Source organism: Sarcophilus harrisii, chromosome 1 (genome assembly GCF_902635505.1).
Source record: "Sarcophilus harrisii chromosome 1, mSarHar1.11, whole genome shotgun sequence".
Taxonomy (NCBI): domain Eukaryota; kingdom Metazoa; phylum Chordata; class Mammalia; order Dasyuromorphia; family Dasyuridae; genus Sarcophilus; species Sarcophilus harrisii.
The window spans coordinates 85,740,547-85,758,711 of record NC_045426.1 but is presented as its reverse complement, the minus strand read 5'-3'; the positions used below and the strand labels follow the sequence as shown (position 1 = coordinate 85,758,711).

At 37.3% G+C, this 18,165-nt stretch overlaps 1 protein-coding gene across 2 annotated transcripts in view; it reads left to right on the top strand.

Moving 5' to 3' along the window:
• Window positions 1-14,862, top strand: part of ARIH2 (ariadne RBR E3 ubiquitin protein ligase 2) — a 57,779-nt gene extending 42,917 nt beyond the window's left edge. For both annotated transcript variants that reach the window (XM_003762242.4, XM_031959607.1), the window contains exons 8-16: window positions 2,987-3,096; window positions 5,682-5,799; window positions 6,901-6,951; window positions 7,047-7,068; window positions 9,078-9,229; window positions 10,733-10,876; window positions 11,822-11,890; window positions 13,220-13,303; window positions 14,350-14,862. In XM_003762242.4, the coding sequence (XP_003762290.1) occupies window positions 2,987-3,096; window positions 5,682-5,799; window positions 6,901-6,951; window positions 7,047-7,068; window positions 9,078-9,229; window positions 10,733-10,876; window positions 11,822-11,890; window positions 13,220-13,303; window positions 14,350-14,421 (822 nt within the window). In that variant the 3' untranslated portion in view covers window positions 14,422-14,862. The remainder of the gene's footprint in view (window positions 1-2,986; window positions 3,097-5,681; window positions 5,800-6,900; window positions 6,952-7,046; window positions 7,069-9,077; window positions 9,230-10,732; window positions 10,877-11,821; window positions 11,891-13,219; window positions 13,304-14,349) is intronic.
• The last annotated feature ends 3,303 nt before the right edge of the window (window positions 14,863-18,165 follow it).

The following is an 18,165-nucleotide window of genomic DNA, read 5'->3' as shown; positions in this document are numbered from 1 at the left end:
CCACTTCTCTAAAGCTTTGACCATGGGGCTAGAACAACAGATACTACAAGAGTAGACAAGCTGTATCAGCGGGCAGTAAACTCAAAGGTTTTGTCACTCCTGTGTCTCTCAGAAGAATAATTGTTCTTTCTCATTACTATTTATTGTTAATATTGTTTCTCTGTACCCATAAATTTGAGAGACCTCTTCCATAACAATTGTTAACAGTTTGAAGGGACGTTTGTGCCTTTTGTGAACTGAGAGCAAGGAGACCTGCGCTTAAGTTCTCACTGTCATTTGTTGTGTATTGAGTGACTCGGGCCAAATTACTCATGTCTTTGAGCCTTGTGATTTTTTTTTTTTTCTCCTCAGGTAAAGGCAAATTACAGTTATTTTTGTGCTCAAAGTTCTTTATGTAAAATCAGGTGGCACCATTTAAAAAAAAAAAAAAAAAACTAATGAAAAAATAAACCCCAAGAGGCTCACAGGCATACATCTAGAATAAAAGTCATGCCTGTTGTGCCTTTTTCACTAAAACATGCCCAGTAAACTTGTTTTTTACCTTCAGTGATTTGCCTTAAGTTTGCTCTTCATCTTGGTGTTTCATCTGCTTAAGCTTTGAATAATGGGATTGCTTTAGTTAATTTTCTGGCTTTCAGTTAGAATACCCTTTTCTTTCAACCTTTGTTTTTTTGGCACCTATTTAACAAGTACTTAATGAACAGAGAGTACTATAGCAGTGAAGCTACAAAGATAAAAGCAAAACTTGTTCTTGCTTTTCTTTTACAGAGTGTATATGTACATATACACCCACAAATATGTGTGTATATGTACATAGTATGCATATATGTATATGATTGACAGCTATGCCAGAATATAATACTATTCAATAATTGTATTGCAGTATAGAATTTAATTACCTAAATGAGCTACAAAATAGGGATGTCTTGCAGGCCAGGTAGTTTCCAGAATAAAGAAAGGCAGTCTTATTTCCCATCCATCTCCTTGAGCAAAAATTTAATAATTGAGCCATTCCTAGAAAATTCTAGAAATCCAATGAGACAAAAAGAAACTGAAGGGATAAGCATGGACAAAGAGGAAGCAAAAGTATTCCTTTTTTGCAAATCATTTGATGATTTACTCAGAGAACCCCAGTTGTTTTTGTTGTGTTGTTTTAGTCATGTCTGATTCTTCATGACCCCATTTGGGGTTTTCTTGGCAAAGATTCTGGAGTAATTTGTCATTTTCTTCTCCAGCACATTTTACAGATGAGGAAACTGAGGCAAACAGGGTTAAGTGATTAATATCTCACACTGCACACCAAGATAAACTCCAAATAGGTACATGATTTAGACATCAAGGGTGATATTATAAGCAAATTGCTGGGGTGTGGGGGAAAAATTGCTTTCACATCTGTGGCTAGGAGAGGAGTTCATGATCAAACAAGAAATTAGAAAACTGAAGGTAAAATTGATGGTTTTGATTACATAAAATGTTAAAGTTTTTGTACAAACCAATGCAATTAAAATTAGAAACTGGGAAAAAAAAATCTTTGCAGAAGTTTCTTTGATAAAGAGCTTGTTTCTAAACTATTAGGAAACTAAGTCACATTTACAAGAAAAAGAGTCATTTTGGTCGAAGGATATGAATGGGCAGTTTTCAAAGGAAAAAACCCAAGCTAACAATAGTCATGAAAAAATGCTCTAAATCACTAACAAGTAGGGAAATATTGATTAAAACAATTTTGATTTACTATCTCATATTTATAAGATTGGCTAAGATAACAAAAAAAGGAAAATAGATTAATTAATACACTGTTCATGGCACTGCGAATTAGTCCAGTTATTCTGAAAAGCAGTTTGGAAATATGCCTCCAAAACTGTTATTCAATGCATACTTTTTGACCCTGGCAATTCCCTACTAGATTTATATGTCAAAAATATTTTAAATAATAAAGGTAAAAGGATCCATATATCTCCAAAATTGTATAGCATTTTGCAAGGAATTATAAATTGAGGCAATATCTATTAATTGAGGGATGACTAACAAGTTATGGTATAGGAGTATAATGAAATATTATTGTACAAAAAGAAGTGATGGAGGTTTCAGAAAATCCTGAAAAGACTTCTATGAATTGATGCAAAATGAAGTGAACAGAACCAAAACAATATTGTACACAATAATAGCAATATTGTAACAACATTCGCCTCTGAAAGAGCAACTCAGACCAACACATTAACCAGTCACAGTTTCAAAGGACTCATGATAACACATAGTAACCACCACCAGGCTAAAAGCTTAGAGTGCAGATTGAAACATATTTTCTTCTCTCTCTCTCTCTCTCTCTCTCTCTCTCTTTTTTTTTTTTTTTTTTTTTCTTGGCTATGGCTCATGCAGAAATTTATTTTACATTACTATGTATTTGTAATAGGTTGTGTATTTCTTGCTTTCTCAGTGAGTGGGGGTGAGGAAAAAGGGAGTGAGATAATTTGGACCTGAAAATAAAATGAATTTAAAATTAAAACAAGAAAAAAGAAGGAAGCAGGACTTCTCTTATTCAGGGCCCTCGGAAGCTATATTGATGTTTTCATTATGAAAAGTGAAACAGATAGGAAGAAGTAGAGCAGTGGATAGAAAACTGACCTTGGAGCCTGGAAGATCTTGGGGTTCATATCCTTTATCTAACACATCCTGGCTCTTTGACTCAAAGAAAATCACTTTACCTCTGAGACAGGTCTCTAAGACTTGAAGTTGCAGTCAGACTGCATGGTGATTGGTTTATCCTCATTTGGGATCTGCCTACATATTTCTATTCTTATTTTTTCATATTAATATGCCTTAGCTAAAAGAGAAAGTTTTAAAAAACACATGCAAGAAAATTTTATTTTACATAATGGTCTCATTTTCTTCCCCATAATCTAACAAAAGAAAGTATATGGGTATATGTTGTCCTCCCAACTTCCTCAGATCTTCTTGACTCTTTGCCTTTCTCTTGCTATTTTCCCAGAGCCATTATCAGCTCCAGCTGTGTCCCGGTGCAGACTGCCCAATGGTTATCCAGGTACAGGAGCCCAGAGCTCGACGAGTGCAGTGCAATCGATGTAACGAGGTATTCTGGTAAGACGTGTGTTTCTGGTTCTCTCCAGAGCCTCTCCCTTCCCTGTCTGGTATAGTTTTTATCCTTTCTAATTTGGGATAATGCTACCCCCAAGTTTGAGGTAGGTAGTTAATAAAAGAATAAAATTGTGGTCAAAGAAGACCAAAAGTTGTATTTCCCATGGAGTATGTGAAAAATTCTTATATTTTCTTTTTAAAAATGGTTTTGATCCTTGAGGTGTGTACTAAACCCTAGGCAGTAGTTTCCAAAGACTGTGGTAGTGGACTACTGGCACAAGAGACAGGATGTCAATATAGGTCTAATGGTGAATTATATGAATTGCATGCCTTGTATGAAGAACTCTAAAAAGCTTTTCCCTTTCTGAGCAAATTTCCTCGAAATTTCCAAAATAGAACATAGTAATAGTGTTTGGGATTCAGAGTATGCACTTTCATAATAATTTGCAAACTGATACATTTGAAAAATCTAAATTATCTATAGATCTATTCATTGTATATATTAGCAACAATTATTGGCTTAAAAACTTTTAGAAGCTATATGATTTTTTTTTTTTAATTTTTAATGAAAGAAAAAAAGAAAAATCTAAGTACAGTGCCTTTTTAATTTTTCCCCCTAGGCAATTAGGGTTAAGTGATTCACATAGCTAGAAACTATTAAGTACCTGAGGCTAGATTTGAACTCAGGTCCTCCTGACTTTAGGGCCAGTGCTTTATCCACTGTGCTATCTAGCTGCCCTGAAGTACAGTGCTTTTGAAGTATTTTATGTCAGTTATGAAATCCCCATTTCACAGATTTGCTACTTTGTGACTATTAAAGGAAATTGGTAACCACTTTAATATCTTTCAACTTCAAAAAATTGCTGATGGACCAATTCCAAAGATCTTGTGATGAAGAGAGCCAACTATACCCAGAGGGAGGACTGTGGGAACTGAATGTGGATCAAACATAACAGTCTCACTCTTTTTATTATTATTTGCATTTTATTTTCTTTTTCATTTTTTATTCCTTTTTGATTTGATTTTTCTTGTGCAGCAAGACAATTGTATAAATATGTATTCATATATTGGTTTTAACACATTTTTTACCATATTTAACATATATTGGATTACTAGCTATCTGGGGAGGAATAGGGAGAAGCAGGGAGAATTGGAATACAAGGTTTTACAAGGGTTAATATTGAAAATTTATCAATATATATCTTTTGGAAATTAAAAAGCTTTAAAAATAAATTGCTCATGGTTGGACATGTTAGCTTTTCCCCAAAGATATCGATTTCTTTTTGAAAGATATGTTACGTAAGTATTATAAGATTAGGAGTCAAGACAAATTAAGACTTTTATTTTTATTTCATTTGATAAGGATTTCTATATTTATGTTTATAATTCAAATTTATATATCTTTATCTGTGGTGGGGAACAGGAATGACTGAATTAGGGATATACCTTTGAGGGGTTTTGAGTTGAGTGGAGTAGTGGACCGCTTCTATGGGGCTTCTCTTAGAATTCTAAATTTGTATACATAAGAGTTGGTAATTGTAGAGAGCTGGCCTGAGTATAAAATCTTTCAGGATTCCTTTTGTACTTCTTTCTAGTCATTGTAATGTATTAATTTGTTTAACTTAATTGTGTTAGTGTTTTAGTATAGTTTATCCAAATAATTTATTGTGTATCCTAGAAAAAATTAAGTAGCTTGGCCCTTTAGAATGAGCCTAAAATAGCCTGGGGAATCATTTTCTAGGTAGTAAACAGTTTTAGATTTTTCTCCTCTCTTTGTAATGCATCACAGATATTACTGGTTACCAGCAAAGCTGATTTTAATATGTTTGGTTTCTTAATAGTTAAAATGAAGGTTTGGGGATAATTGTTTTAATACCTGTGCTATTATACTTTCTTGAATTATGTCTTTGAAGTAGATTTATAACTTTCCATAGTGTGTAAAATTATGTTGCATTAGTTCTTTCTCTAGATTCTAAATCCTGAAGCCATAAAGTACCTGAACTCACAGGGACCTTTTGAAGGTCATCTAATCCACCAACTCATTTTATTAATGTCTACATACTTTTCTTATATGCCATTCATTCTTCAAACACATGTTTAAAGATTCTTGTTCATAGCAAGAAATGAAAAGGGAGCCAAAGTCAACATGAGTCTAAAATATATCAAGATGTGTTTATTTAGGGAGTGAGAGGACTGAGTTGGCTTGAAGTTTAGCCATTTTTTTATATGAAGTGAATTGCTACAATTGGGACATTTTTGGAAGATTTCCAAATGGTCATTGTTAAGGATGGTTAAATTCTGAATTGTAAAGGGGATTGAGACTAAGTTGAATATTTTTTAAGAGAAGGTAACCTTATTAGGGACTTGAGGATTTGTGTTAGCATGATTTAAAAAATGATGCATGATTGAGGGAGAATTTGAGAAATGTTTAAATAAATTACTGAATAAGGAAGGGTTTCAAAGACTCTGAAATGGCTGACCTTTGGGAAAAACTCAAATGCTACTGATGTGGGTAAGAGGGAGATTTAAAATTTCAGTACAGACTGAATTTGTTGAAATTTGAATCCCTTTCTTTTCTGATTTTTAAGTTTCAAGTGTCGTCAGATGTATCACGCCCCTACAGACTGCGCCACAATCCGGAAATGGCTCACAAAGTGTGCAGACGACTCTGAAACGGCAAACTACATTAGTGCTCACACTAAAGATGTAAGGAATGTTTAGACTGCCAGCTTCCTGGGGATGTTTTTGGTATCTTATCACCAACCTTGTCGTTGGTGATTATCAGAAAAGATCCCTCCTTTGTCTTGTTATGTTACAGCTTTCATTGGGTGTGCTGAGAAGAGAGGGGGACTTCTTTGTCAGGTCTAACAATGATATTCTTTACATGGTAGTGACTTGGGATACTCTTTGAGAGTTAAATTGTTAAAACTGAATATGTCGTACTTGTCAATATACCCTGTAGGCAATTCTGGCTTGACAATGAAGAATTGGGTTATTTAGGACCCTCTCTTCTCAGACTAGCCACCAACTATATAAATGATCCTTACAGTGCCACAAAGATACCATCAAAAAACATTTCAGAGAAGGGGACTCCTAAGCAAAATGAAATAGCTAGGGGAGAAGTTTAGGGTGCTCTTAGTGTTTTTCTCCAAGATAGTGCTATTCCCAGAAATGCTTGATGGGAAATTTGCATTTTTGTCACTCTTCCTGTGGATTGGTCACTAACCTAGTGCTATTCATTTATCTACGAGTTCATTCACATGGTATATACAAGTGAAATTTTAATTTGGAACTCAATAACTTTACTTTCTTTAGATGGTAAGCTGAGATCTGACATGATTTTTATGTAATGAATTACAGTGATAATTGCTGGGTCTATTCAAGAAAGAGCATTGATATATATTCCATTGGACAATGCTGGAAGTGGGATTCTGGGCAGGTTGATAGGATTGATAGATTCTGAGACAACTCTTACATTTCCTTTGGGAACTTATTGCCTTTCTGCTGACTCAGTCCTGAGCTTAATCTGAGCAGTTTAACTGGCATATTGCACAATTTCAGGAGATCAACTGGTGCTTGAGGGAGGGGGTCAGAGCCAAGAATACTAATCTCATTTCCTTGGAATTATTGTTCCAGAACCAGTGACCTCCTGTTGAGCCACTGAACCACCACGTTAAAGTGAGATTTTCCTCCCCTGAAGTCTTGCACAATTAGCCACTGGGCATGGGTGCCAAGAGTTTTGTGTTATTTGTCTTAAAACCAGCATAAGTAGCGAATGAACCTAATGGAACGATTCTGTTTTCTCAGTGTCCCAAGTGCAATATCTGTATTGAGAAGAATGGAGGCTGCAATCACATGGTGAGCAGAAACTCTCATATTTCACTTATCATTGATGATGTAAAACGTTTTGGTCAATATGCATGTTAATATCTCCCCTTTTCTTTCTTTTTCAGCAATGTTCTAAGTGTAAACATGGTAAGTCCTGGCTTTAGGTCACATTCTGGGCCCTGTGGCGGTGTCTGTTGTTTCTGGTATTTGTGTTTATTTTCATGTTTGCCAACATGAAGCATTTTTATATTTAAATCAATAAACTATGGTTATATCAGTAACATGAATTCTTGCACAGAGTTAATTATTCTCTGAAGCTCTCACTTTATCCATGTGGTCCTACATCAGTTTCTCCTATTCATTGCTTCTCTTTTCATAGAGCTCATCCAAAATAACTGGCAGGTACTTTCTCAGTGGTTTGTATCAGAAAAGTAATGACCAATACTGGCTTCATTTTGCTTCTAAGTAATATCTTAAAATGTGGTATGATGGGAAAAATCAAGAGGTCCTATGTTTATATTCTAACTATGCCATTTTCTGTGTGATCATAGGCAAGTCACTTCCTTGTTATGGACCTATACTTGAGAGGTTGGGTAGTCTGTCCCAGCTCTAAAAATATTTTAAGCCCAGACACTTGTCTGGAGAAGAGGACACCTATGTGCTAGCAGTGTGTCTATTCCTGACATCAGGAGACATTCTTAGAGTAACTTTGTTGAAGTCATAGGGGCCTTCCTATGAGTTCTAGCCAGGAATCTCATTACCTGCTGAATAGATAAGGTACCTCTGCCATCTTTCCTGATTGAAAATAGATTTCTACTTTCTTCTTTGGCTATTTTTATTGTACAGTACCACCGATTTGTGAAGAAGTGTGACATAATAGGATTGCCAAAGTCACCGAGGTTGGTTCAGATCATACTTCTGCAACTTTTAGTATCTCTGTGACCTTGGGAAATCAGGTCACCATTCTGGGCCTTTTATTGTTCATCAATAAAATTTGAAAGTTAGGCTAGATCTCCTAGAAGGTCATTTCTAAATCCAGTTTAAAGGCAGTCTTGTCCTAAGCTAATCATTTTGCTGTCAAATGCCTAATTACAAAAGAGTCTTTGCTTAAGATTGAACTTATTAAATTTCTTTATAGCTTTGATAAAATTTCTTCTTTTAAAAGGGGATTTTTTTTTAATGTGATTCGAATTGGGAAATGGTTACTCCTTCTATTAAGAACAATTCTGTAGAACAGACTTTTTTGATGTGCTCTTCTTCCTGTCAGAAGTAAAATTCCTTCTGAGGAATATGGCCAAATGGGATCTGTTTTGCCCCTTTGTTTTACTCCTCCAAAATGTCATTTTGTTTCTAGTGTTTATTGGGAAAGGGGAAGGCAGCAGATTATTTTATTGATTGCCACTTATCCTGTTTTGACCTGAAATTCATGGGTTAAAAAAAATTTCTAAGGGCTTCTGAATTTTCCTTCTTGGTTCTTTCCCAAAATAGAAATAGATTCCAGCTTAATCATGATGTTGTCCATTGGGTTACTTATTTTTTTTAAAGACGCTCTTTTTTTCATTTCTTGGTTTTTCCTACTTCTGAGCTTCCTGTCCATATGTAATTTAATGATTTTACATTTTAAAAATACCTAGTAGTGTGTCAGGCACTGGCTGTGCTAGGATTGTACTAGATAATCTTGATTGTATGTGGAAAGGAAGAAAAAGGCCTAATGGTTTCTTTGGAAAGGGTATTGTTAAAGTGATATCCAGGCAGTTCTCAAACAAATTTTTAGGTCTCCTGATGATCTTGTCTCTATTGTAAGCCAGTCACTGATGTCTCTTTGTGTTGATGATATGCAGGCTACTTAGTGCCTTTAATCTCTGTAGATAATCTATCTGTAGCAGAAGTGAATCTCTTTGGCCATTTTGCTCTTTCACCAATTCTCTGTAATAAGTGAATAGTAAGTCTAAGCAGAGTGATGTTGACCACCAGACAGCATCCTGGGGTGTGTTGAGACTGCTCATTGGGCAAAGGGAGTGCCCAGAAATCTACCCAACACAGAGTGACTTTTCCTTAACTTTGCTTCCCAAGTCATAGGCCTTTGCCATGGGTATTACAGGAGGGAGCACTTTCCTTGCTGCTGTACTTGACTTGTTTTTTGCTGTTCTGTGCAGATTTCTGCTGGATGTGTCTAGGAGACTGGAAGACCCATGGCAGCGAGTACTACGAGTGCAGTCGGTACAAAGAAAATCCTGATATTGTAAACCAGAGTCAACAGGCCCAGGCGAGGGAGGCCCTTAAGAAGTACTTGTTCTACTTCGAGAGGGTAGGAGACCTCTCCCTAACCCACAGCCATGAATTGAATTTCATTTGGTTTGGCAGCAGTAAAAAATTTATAGAGATGTATGAGCCTCTGGAACCCCAATTTAGGTGATGAAGAATTAAAGTCAACTGTTGGGCTTCAGAAGGCTCTTCAAAAATTGCCTTGTCTCTGGTTTGTAAGGCAGCTAGAGTATTATATCTTATAATAGACATTGCCTTCTGTTGTGCTATAGTGATATGAATTAATGCTGCTGCTGCTCAGGTTGAATGCTCTGGAAAGCACATGATGCTGGTGTACATACAGATCCTAGAGAATTTTGCCCAGAAATATTTTGGGTCAACTAGGATGCTGATTTTCAGGAAATATTATTATAATAGTAATACTCATAATATCTCCTATCTCATGTCTTGATAGTTTGCTCCTTTCATCTTTATCTTTTGTCTCTTAGGCCATGATTTAAAAAAAAAAACAAACAAAAACCCAGCAACATTAGGGAAGGGGGTTGGGGTTTATGACATCACTTGCCTGTGTCATGTCGAAGTTGAAAAAATGCTCAATTTGTAGCCACAGTCCCTGAATTCACAATGCCAAGTCCTTGTGTGATATTGGGCATGTATTCTCTATACATCTCTATAAATTCTTTACTGCCAATTGGGCCAGATACAAGTAAATCATACTATCTATGTCCATTTAGGCAAATACTTAACCTTTCAGAATCTAGATGATTCTTGAGTCCCTTTTGCTTCTGAATCCTGTTCTCTTATGACCTCAGTTTTATCCTCAGGAAACTGAAGGAGGAGAACAATGTGACCGCTGAGGCTCCTTCCAGCTTGAACATTTCCCAAATGTCCTTCTACAGACCACAGATTTTGTTCCTTTCTCACGTATAGCTACTTTCAACATGAATAAGAATTCAGCTAATGCTTACTGCATACTGGCACTGGACTTATTTCCATAATTAATGCCAAAAATTTCTATGTTTGTAGTCCAGAAATTACTATTTTGTAGTGGCTATACAAAATGAATTCTTTTCCCTTTCCTAAAGCCTTTACACTGAATGATCACATATAGCAAGATTATTAATTATCTTTTTGAATGCCTTCCCAACACATGATTTCGACTTGAGAATTAAGTATTTTCGTGGAATTTCTCTTGATATTTCAACACTAGCCTCCCTTTCAACCTGGGAATGGAAGTACTTTTTTGTTCTAGTACGTGAGAAATTGAAATTCCTTATGTGTTTCATAAAGTGAATCCTCATTGCTTTCCAGCAATAACCTCCCCTTCTCACAAGCACATAAAGCCCCTGCTGCCTCCAGTAGGCATGCAGGTGGGGCAATCTTATTTCAGTGTGGCAGTGCCTTATTCCAGCTGTCTGCTGATTGCCACTTCAACATTCCTTGCCTACTTTGACATTTATTTGCCCCTTTTCCCATAGTCCATCTGTTCTCCTCCCTTCCCCCCAAAACTCCTCCATTCCTCCTCTTCCCTCTATCCCTGTGACAGTGGGAAAATCACAATAAGAGCTTACAGCTGGAGGCACAGACATACCAGCGAATTCACGAGAAGATCCAGGAAAGAGTGATGAATAATCTGGGGACTTGGATCGACTGGCAGTACCTACAGAATGCTGCTAAGCTCCTAGCCAAGGTGAGGATGCTGCTCTCTTGCCTGACCTCAGTAGCAGAGAGAAAGAATTCTGCATAAAAGCTTCCTGAAGAGGCTCTGAAATTTTGTGTTACTTTCTTAAAATGCTACCAGTTCCTTCCACACACAAGAATGCCATTAAGAGAAAGATACAATATTCAGAAAATGCCCTACAAATCATAAATGTTTGTTGAACTGAATGCTTGCATTTAATAAGCTTGAGGTATTTAAAGAGACAATTTGTGTAAAATGATTGGAGAGCTTATATTCAGCATACCTGTCCATCAGTGAATAAATTAGGACATAATGATTGTATGGTACACACTCCTTTGTAGTAGCAGGGAATTTTAGGTACACTCATTCCCCACCTGGAAACTCTTCCCTGCTCCCAATTCCTTTTTTTTTTCTTTTTAGTAATAGTTACTTCACGATATGTAAATTCTATCCTTTAGCTCAGTTAACCAACTGAGTTGGTCCATTTGGAAGTTACATAGTACAAATGCACTTTGTTTAAATTTTTTTCAGATGTTTTACGTTCCTTTGAATTTCCTCCAGTGGTGGAGGAGTCTTATTGTGGTTTGGAGGAGAATCCTGGGTTCTTAAAAAGCTTTGCCAACAGAATGTAACCTCTGGTAGTCCCTGCCAAGCTAGACTCTGGGTTCCATCTGTAGTCATCTATGTGTTGGTTATTTAAGAGCCAACTAAGAGTTAGAGAAGCTCTTTACCATCTATTGAGCTGGCTCTGGTGTTGCCAATGACTTCTTTAATCAGTGTGTGGACTGCTTCAGTGTAGGGAATGGATTGTGATCTGCACTATTGGTGGGACTATTGGTACCAAAGAAATAAGCGACTCATTCTGTTGTTGTTTTGTTTTAGTTTTTTTTTTTTTTTAAATTTGTTCATTTCTTTAAGACCTTGTCCTTTTTTTTTTTTTTTTTTTTTAAACAGTGTCGTTATACCCTGCAGTACACATATCCATATGCATACTACATGGAGTCTGGACCTAGGAAGAAGCTGGTAAGGGAACTCTGTCCTATTCTCGTTCTGGTAGTAGTGATCTAATTTCCATGTTTTCTGAAGATTTAATGTTTATTCTTAAGTAAGGAAACTGATTATTGTTTGGTGTTTTTTGTTTGTTTTTTTCCCTTTTGGGATTTAATCAAAACCTTTGGGTTTTAATTGAGTCTTTTTTGTGATTCAGTAATGACTCTTGTAATATACTAAGCCTAGTTTGTTGAAGAGTGTGAGCTTTAACCAGGACAACCTTTTTAGCTTCCTGATTAATAAGGACTTAGGTTATAGAAAAACATCTAATTAACTTGACCCTAAAGCACAAGTGATTCTTGATTCCTTTTGAATCCTTTTCCCAACATCCTTACTAGGTCATCCCAACATGACCTTACTAGGATGTAGTGTAATGGGATCACAAAGGGTTTTGAGCTCTTATTGTTCTAAGTAAAATTAGTATATCCTACAAGAACCTTTCCTCCTTATCTCACTCCTTTATACAAATAGTATTATTGAGGGTTGGCTCTTTATATTTATTCTGGGAAAGATTGAGCTTGAACGCTTGTTCAACTATGTTATCTTTGAGGGTTGACTTCCAGAGCCTCTTCCTTTTTGTGTGTACCTACTCACAAAGGACTTTCCTAAATTAGACTTGAGAAGTCCCAGTTGATTTGGGAAAGGCTGTAGTGCTGAGGTCCTCAAACTACAGCCATGGGCCAGATGCAGCAGCTGAGGATGTTTATTCCCCTCACGCAGGGCTATGAAGTTTCTTTATTTAAAGGCCCACAAAACAAAGATTTTATTTTTACTATAGTCTGGCCCTCCAACAGTCTGAGGAACAGTGAACTGGTGCCCTGTTTAAAAAGTTTGAGGACCCCTGCATATCCCTTATTTTTAAAATGAGGAAGAAAAATAATAGCAAAAGCTCACATGATTGTGACACTAGTCCTAATGTTAAAGCACCAACTTCTTCCTACTGAGATCAGGAGGATTTGATTCTTATCTTTAAAGAGTTTGTATTCTTTTGAGTAATAACATTGTCTTTCTTGAATTTTTCTGCTAAGAATATACTTTGAAGTTGCATTTAAATATATATAGATGTCATCTGTAGATAACATTGAAGGGGAAATTATAATATTCCTAATGAAATTTTTTGTACTTCAAAATTATTAATTATTTGGACAGATCAGTAAAACTCACAATAGCATATTGGGCTCTAAAGTATATGCTGTGTGTTATTACATTTGCTACTCACTCACAATTGCTACTCACATTGCTACTCACAGATCCTTGTTCTAGATTTTCTTTCCTGCTCAACCTTTTGTGTTGTTGCTATAGTTTGAGTATCAGCAGGCCCAGCTGGAGGCAGAAATTGAGAACCTTTCATGGAAGGTGGAGCGAGCAGATAGCTATGACAGAGGGGTAAGTTACTCTTCTTCCTGTTAAATACCTTGCTCTCATTGATTAAATGGAGCAGAAGCCCAATAAGAGGTAGCCAATAGCAGTAGAAACCACCAAATTCTGGTTTAGGACAATGAGGTCCTAATCAATGAAGATGAAAATTACAGAACTGGGCTATGTGAGTAGAGTGAGAAAGATTTGGGCATTTTAGGGTTCTGCAAGCTGAGTAAGCCCACACCATGACCTAGATGTCTGAAAAAGTAACTCTATCAGAAACCTCCCTTAGGACAAGCATATTATCCAGGCCCTTGGCCCTGAAGCATTCAGGGCACTATACTGGATAAGGATTGAACTGCTTTGATTTCAGAGGATAGAGTATGATATAGCTTCTTGAGGCCAAAGATGAAATTGTTTTTGCCTTTGTGTTACATCCAGCCTTTCTCACAGAATGAATCAATGGCTTTTAAATTTTTATTGCATTGAATGTTTAGCCCAGAGAAGAGAAAACTCAGGAGGAAACGTGATTGCTGATGTCAAGTATTTGAAGAGCCTTGGTGTAGGCCTCCCTTCTGTTTGTGTCTGACCCCATAAGAATAGGATTGGGAACAAGTGGGTAGCAATTACAGCAACAGATTTTGACTCAGTGTAAAGAACTTCTCACAGTTAGAATTGTCCTGAACCTTGAGTTCAGATTAGAGCAGTTTTTGATTTATGGAACATGGCTAATATGGATATGTTTTCCATGACTTCATATGTATAATGGATATCGTCATTTGCCTTTCTCAATGAAAGGAGAAGAAGAGAGAATTGAAATTGAATATTTTAAAAAAGAATTTTTCTTAATAAAAAAAAAATTTAGGGCTGCCAATAATAGAATTAGCTATTTCATAAGGGAGAGATCTCTCAAAACTGGTGGTCCTCAAGCGGATCCTGGCTGGCAACTTGGCTCTGCAATGTGATACAGGGGATGTTCTTCCTTGGATAGCATCTGGGATCCTTTCCTAGTGATGTGACCTTAATCCTATCTTGGTGAAAAGAGAGTAAGCTGCTGTGATCTTATTTTTCAGGACTTGGAGAATCAGATGCACATAGCTGAACAGCGGAGGAGGACTCTGCTAAAGGATTTCCATGACACTTAAGTCAGGTCACAGAAGGATACGAGATGAGAGGGGAGAGAGCATTGAGAAACAAGGCGTCCAGCAGCATCATTGCATGGAATGGGCACTGCCACTGGAGAGCACAGACCAAGAACAACGCCCTGGCCCCTCAGAGCTCTCCCATTTTAGTCACTTTCAGTTTTCTTCTCATCTTTCCGCTTTTGTTTGTACCAGGGTAGCGGCCATATTGAATTGGCGTCTTTATGGGACTTTTAAAATTTCCCCTGGATTGTTGTTGGGAGGGAGGGAAAGTTTTTCTGAATGGCTGTTAATAGTATTAGATCATTACAACTTCTGTAATTTTCAAGGTTGTAAAATTATACAAACAAAACAAAACAAACAAACAAAAAAAAAACCAAACCCTAGAATAACACAGAACCCTTTTAAAAAAAATAAATTGGCATTGGAGTGTTTTTTCCTCTAGATGATCTGCTTAGAAAGTAACATTTGCTCCCCATCCACCTGCTTTTGTGTTGAAATGCCACATTGGCCTTCTTGGGGTTGCCTCCCCTTTTTCTGCTCAAATATGCTTGGCAGCGGCTGTGATTGCCCAAGGAAGAGCACAACCAACCTCTTCCAGGAGCTTCTGCTGGGGAGGAGCCTGGAAACACTGTAAGCTGGACTATGTCATCTGCTCATTCAGCAGCTCTTCTTTCTACACTAGGTGCTAGGGGAATCTCACCAAATTCTGAATCCAAAAAAAAATGGGCTAGGTTGAGGTACAGTTTAATTGCCCTAATCCTGAGGTATTTGACCAAAATTGGATTTTTTTGATATGCCCCATTAATGCCTCATTATGCTTCTTATAGGAGTAGCTTTTAATCCATCTTTTCAGCTGGATTACTAAGCGTTTTCAGTCTAAGATAATTTTTTTTTTTCCTGTGCTTACATCCTTTGTTGTATTGGTATATTTGGGCATGTTTGTGAACTGGTGCCTGGGGCATGTGAGGACCTCTCCCAGTGGAGAACCACTCTGATGGTTTCTCACCAGGATGCCTTGATATAGATTCTGAGTGCCTGGATTGTTCCCTCTTTGCCCTTCTGAGAAAGTGATGGTAAATTGAATCCTGAGAAAAGATATGACTGGGTCAGCAAGGAAAATCTAAAAATTACGACTCTCAGGAGAGCAGTAATGAAAATATAAATGACCCATTGATAGCCCCCTCAGACTGTTTCAGACTCCTGAGTATGTCCCCCAAGTTGGAGCCCTTTGAAAGAAAATACTTGCTGCCTCCCTTCATATGAAAATGGAGAGCCTATCAAGCAAACAGTATTAATCTTAAATATGGGTATATTTTTGGTGGCCCTCCTGTTGTGCAGATAAAAATAGAGAAAATACTATATTGGAGTCACAGTGGACTGACTGAATGTGGTCTTTGCCCACTTGCTCCCTCTCTCCAGGTAGAGCTTTCCCATCCTAGCATTGATGTTAATCAAGAAGTCCCTTTTTGTCTTAGTGCACAGCAAGAGGCTCAAATTCATTCTCATGTGTAACCTCCATTAATTCTGGGACTATTTTGAGATTCTCTTTGAGTGGATACAGCTCACCATTATTTGGCCACTTCCCATTGACTTTGATCTGAACTTTTTACTTCTGTTCACTATTTTTCTTTCAGAGAGATTTCTTTAAATATCAGGCATCTCTGACACTCTGGAGGGCATTTGATGCCTACTTTAGGGTTATTCCCAGTCTCAAACTGCACAAAAGTTGTAGGCTGATGGTCCTACAATACCTTTGAACTTATATTTGGAAGCCTTTGAGAAGGCTGATTTGAGATGACAAGATTCCTGTGAAAGCTTCTGCTGTCTTTTATCTCCAAAGGATAATGTGTTCAGCTGTTCTCAGGGCTTGGTACAGGGCTTTCCTCTGGGAGAGCTTGCAGAGCTTTGATCTCTGCAGTTATCCTCAGCACCTAAGAGTTTAAGAATGAATTCTTCTGTTCTCTTCTTGGCCATCTGAAGTTTTAGGGAGATTATAAAGGAGTTGGGATATTCCTTTGGACCTTACATCTATCACTTCTAACACCCAGTTATACATTAACTTCCTGGGTGCTTTGTAAACTGTGAAACTCACTCCACCCGAGAGTCAGCTGTGACAGTTATTGTTGAATGGGGTTGACTTATAAACCCCTTCCTCCATTCCTCTCCTTTAAAACAAAGCCCTACTTTCTGGGAAGAGGACAGGCAGTTATAGAAGAGGAAAGGGCAGTGAGGAATCATTCTGAAATACCACATTCATAAGCTAATTGTAAATAAGAAGAGCGTTCCTTCTGAGAACAGGAAGGGGGTGGGTGCCTCATTTTCCTCACATTGAGGATTCCGGTGTTTGGAACCTTCTTTTTGTGATGTCTTTTTTGCAGCACCAGAAGGGCCGAATGGGTCCCAGCTTTGCTTCTAGAGCTTTTGGTTGTAGCTTTGCTCATGTAATTCATTGGCTGTCACATACCCTTGACATCCTATCCTAGGCAGCACCAAGGAGTTTCTCAAAACTGCATGACTGCTGCTCTTGGTGCACGAAATCGTGCACATACATGTGGTGTGCATGCGCACACACAAATATACACAAATTGCTTTTGCACTGATGCTGGAGCCACAAAGGGTTTCTGTACCATAATTACAGCTTTGAGCCCTTATGACTTTGAATCAAGTGCTTGACAGAATGTATTTTCTTTTCAATGAGGCTTTTTCTAGACCGTAGCTGGCTGTCACCTTTTAAGTTTTCCAGCAGTCTAGAAAGCTGGGAGAATCTGACTCTGCTTTGCATGGGGTAGAAAAGGAGGAAGAGCAGGACGTTTTCTCAAAATGGCCCCATCTCTTGGTTTTCCTTTAGAGAGGAAAGATGAATTGGGGTAATGTACTCTGCTCTTAAACATTTCCCAGAATTCTAGTGGTTTATTCAAAATAAATTGTAAATTTCTAATTTTAAAAAGCTTGTGTGTGGAGTCATTTTTTTTTTTTTTTTTAAGCGGTGTCTGAAAGATCCTGTATTTCAATAGTCCTTGGTGTATATAAGCAGCTCATGTTCTAGAATTCCTAATAGCTCACTGCGTGTCCGGGCAAGAAGTGTCATTGCTCCAGCTGTATACATAACATTCTCCCTGTCTCCCCATTTAGGATTTAGTGTGAATCAAGAGTAGCTCCCACTTGATTACCTACTGTATTTTGCCACTTTGAACAAAGGTTTCCTCAGTATCTGTTTCCTCTAGAGAACAGCATAAGGATTACAAAGCACTGTTCGGATGATAACACTAAAAGACAAATGTGTCAGTACTTGTAAGGAGTAATGATTTCACCAGAATGAATATTTTCTCTACCCAGTCATAATTGCAGTTCCTCTGAGCCATAGTGAATGGTGTTTGTAGGTTGCTATGGTCAAAAATGTAATCACCCCACGGCGAAATTGATGAGTCTGTCCTAATTTAACTGCATGGCTTCTTGGGACAAAAAGGCTCTGTAGAAAGACTCATACCTACAGGCTTTTAGCTTACCAATAACGTGATAAGTATGATAATATTTTTAGAAGAATTGTACGTTTAACTTATATTGGATTGCTTGCTGTCTAAGGGACCGGGGGTTGGGGGAAGAGAGCAAAATTTAGAAGACAAGGTTTTGCAAGGGTGAATATAGAAAACTATCTTTGGGTGTATTTTGAAAATAAAAAGCTATATTATTTTTAAAAAAATTTTTAAATGAGAGAACCTGCCAAAATTCTATACTCCACTGACA